The sequence below is a fragment of the Ceratosolen solmsi genome, unplaced genomic scaffold, assembly GCF_000503995.2.
Source record: "Ceratosolen solmsi marchali unplaced genomic scaffold, CerSol_1.0 scaffold7, whole genome shotgun sequence".
Classification (NCBI taxonomy): Eukaryota; Metazoa; Arthropoda; class Insecta; order Hymenoptera; family Agaonidae; genus Ceratosolen; species Ceratosolen solmsi.
In genome coordinates, this window is record NW_011948413.1 from 16,638,142 (window position 1) to 16,640,641 (window position 2,500).

General features: G+C 41.4%; 1 protein-coding gene across 1 annotated transcript in view; it reads right to left on the reverse strand.

Moving 5' to 3' along the window:
• The window catches only part of LOC105367562 (protein groucho-1-like), an 82,473-nt gene that overhangs the window by 34,131 nt on the left and 45,842 nt on the right, over positions 1–2,500 (reverse strand). The window contains exon 4 of the mRNA XM_011506322.1: positions 1,956–2,000. Within this exon, the coding sequence (XP_011504624.1) occupies positions 1,956–2,000 (45 nt within the window). The remainder of the gene's footprint in view (positions 1–1,955; positions 2,001–2,500) is intronic.

Consider the following 2,500-nt stretch of genomic DNA (forward strand, 5'->3'; position numbering starts at 1 on the left):
CGTCGTCGTCGTCGTCGTCATCGTCGTCATTATGAAGGGCGCGTTCGGAAAACCAGACGCGCCACTTTTTCATTCCCCGATCGAATTTTCGACTTCTCCACCTGGCCACGTTAAGTGGCAGGTGCGAGTCCCGCGCTGCCATTAATCGGGGCTCGCGATCCTCCTCGTAAAAGTAATTACCGACCCGCGTTATCGTCCCTGGAGAAAGGATATCGAAGATTCGGCTGGGCCGGAAAGTGGATGAAAGGTGATGGAGGACGAGCCGAATCCACTTAGCCGAGCTCCCGGGAACGACGTTGGCCGAAGCAAAAGACTGAGGAGTGAGGGTGATGGAGCGGATAGAGAATGAGTGAGAGGAGAGTAGAAAGGGGATAGGGAGGAGAGACTCTTAGGTGTTTTCAGATCTCCCTTTTCGCTTACGCGCCTACTCGCTTTGCCGTGTCGTCCTGCTTTTTTTCTTCATCACTCGATTCTGGAATTTGTCCAAATTCGAGCTCTTCTTCCTTTTGCTGTCGCTCGAGTGTTGCGTTGAAAGAAGAGGAGAATCGAACCCGACGCGCTTAGTATATCTTAATGAAGGAGATGTTTCAGCAAATTTAACCAAATTTTTGTACAAAGTCGTCGTTTTATTTCCAATCTTGGACCATAAATTTTACCTTAATTTAAATTATATCTTTTCGTTTGCAAAGGCTTGTAAGCAGCCTTAATGTATTTTTAATTCAAACTGTTACATGCTTTATAATTTACATTCGCTTTGAATATTCCTACATCCGTGTCCAATATAATATTGTAAACTTAAGCATCTCCGTGGGATCAAATTTATTAGTTATATCATAGTAATATTTGCAGTAATGTTGTTATTGATCTTGCTTTTGAAACTTTTAAAATAGTCAGGAGGAGCATGTAAATACCGTTACATAATCAGTCTTGGATATATATAAATAACACTAAAGTCTACAGAAATTCATACCGCTTAATTTCTCTTGTCTTCCCAGACCCCTTTCCAGACATATAAAATAGTTAATTAGCTAATGCAATAATTTTCACCAATTTTAGTAGTATAAATTTTAATTGTCGACAGGGAGAAAATAAATCAATTTTAGTGACTCACAAGGTCGCTTGGTACGCTTGGCTAAAAGTTTAACGTTACCGTAAAATTACCGTCTTCTTATATTCATCGCAACACAATATATTTAACATTAATATCTCAGCGCTATTTGTTTAAACATTTTATCAAATTCTCGTGAAAAATAAAGCTTGAAAATAGAGTGCTGTGTCGGGCATCGATAATTTAATTATCGACTGTATAATCGTAACGTATAGAGAGAAGCGAGTTGAGCGTATTGAGCTAACTGAGACTCCAGCTCGAGCATTTGTTATCGTAAGCGCGGGTTATTGGCGGTGGGAGAGGGTCCGGGAGAGGGGGACAAACCGAACTTAAAGAAGCCAGATATCCGAGAAGTAACTAAAAACTTTCGGGCAACCATAAACTCGACCGACTATGCCAAAACACTACATTCCCGTTATATTCTACTTCCAAACGACGACTAATACACTTCCCCCCCCCCCCTCCGGCAGCGGCCCCGTGACGAGGCGTCGATACACCCGAACATTATTCTATGTTGCGATAACAAAACTATATTCGCACCGAGATTTACGAGACGGGTGGGTTTTTTTGGAGAGGGGGGGGGGCGAAAATCTAATTACACACATCCGTGGGCGAAGACGCAGCACGACTCCAGTGCAGCGTAACGCCCAACACTGACGCGGCACTACTTTAGGGAGCCGCGTCATATTCTTATCGCGGCACCGGGAATTCGCGCTCGAGTGACTGGACTCGGCTATTTTTCATTCCCCCTTCGGCAGGGAATAGCGCACAATGCTTAAAAATTGTTAAATGATACGATATGTCTGCCGCGTGGCACTTTTATTTGTTAGATCTCACGATTAATTACCTGTTTGTGCATCTCCACGTTCAGCCCGTACGACATCTCGTAATACTGAAACAGAAAAATTAATACTTATGAGGCCTGTGTTTATGACTGTGCTTGTACGAATGTGTGCAACGAGCGCGCAGCATTTGTGATGACGTCAGTGAAATTATGTTAGAAGATTATTTGGTATGATAATAATGATAGCCGTAAGAAAATAATGCTTAGAATTAGCTATAATTTTGTACTTTCTTCTATTATATATGGTTAGCCGTACGTCCATATTGTCGGCATGAAACTATAGATATCATTCCTTGGGTAGTATGCCATAAGAGTGCTCGTTTGCAAATGGAAATTAAATAGAATGATGAGTTGGAAAGCTTATCTTTAATGCATCTTGGCAATGGAAGACCATATTTTTTAATACTAGCCCTAAAGGGCTCCCATTAATGAAGGTATTGATTGGACTAGTCTATACTAGCGTACATGTTATCAAAACGGGTTTTATTGAACAGCACATCTATCTCGTATTTGCAATGAAATTACTTGAAAATTACGAGAAGAAATGA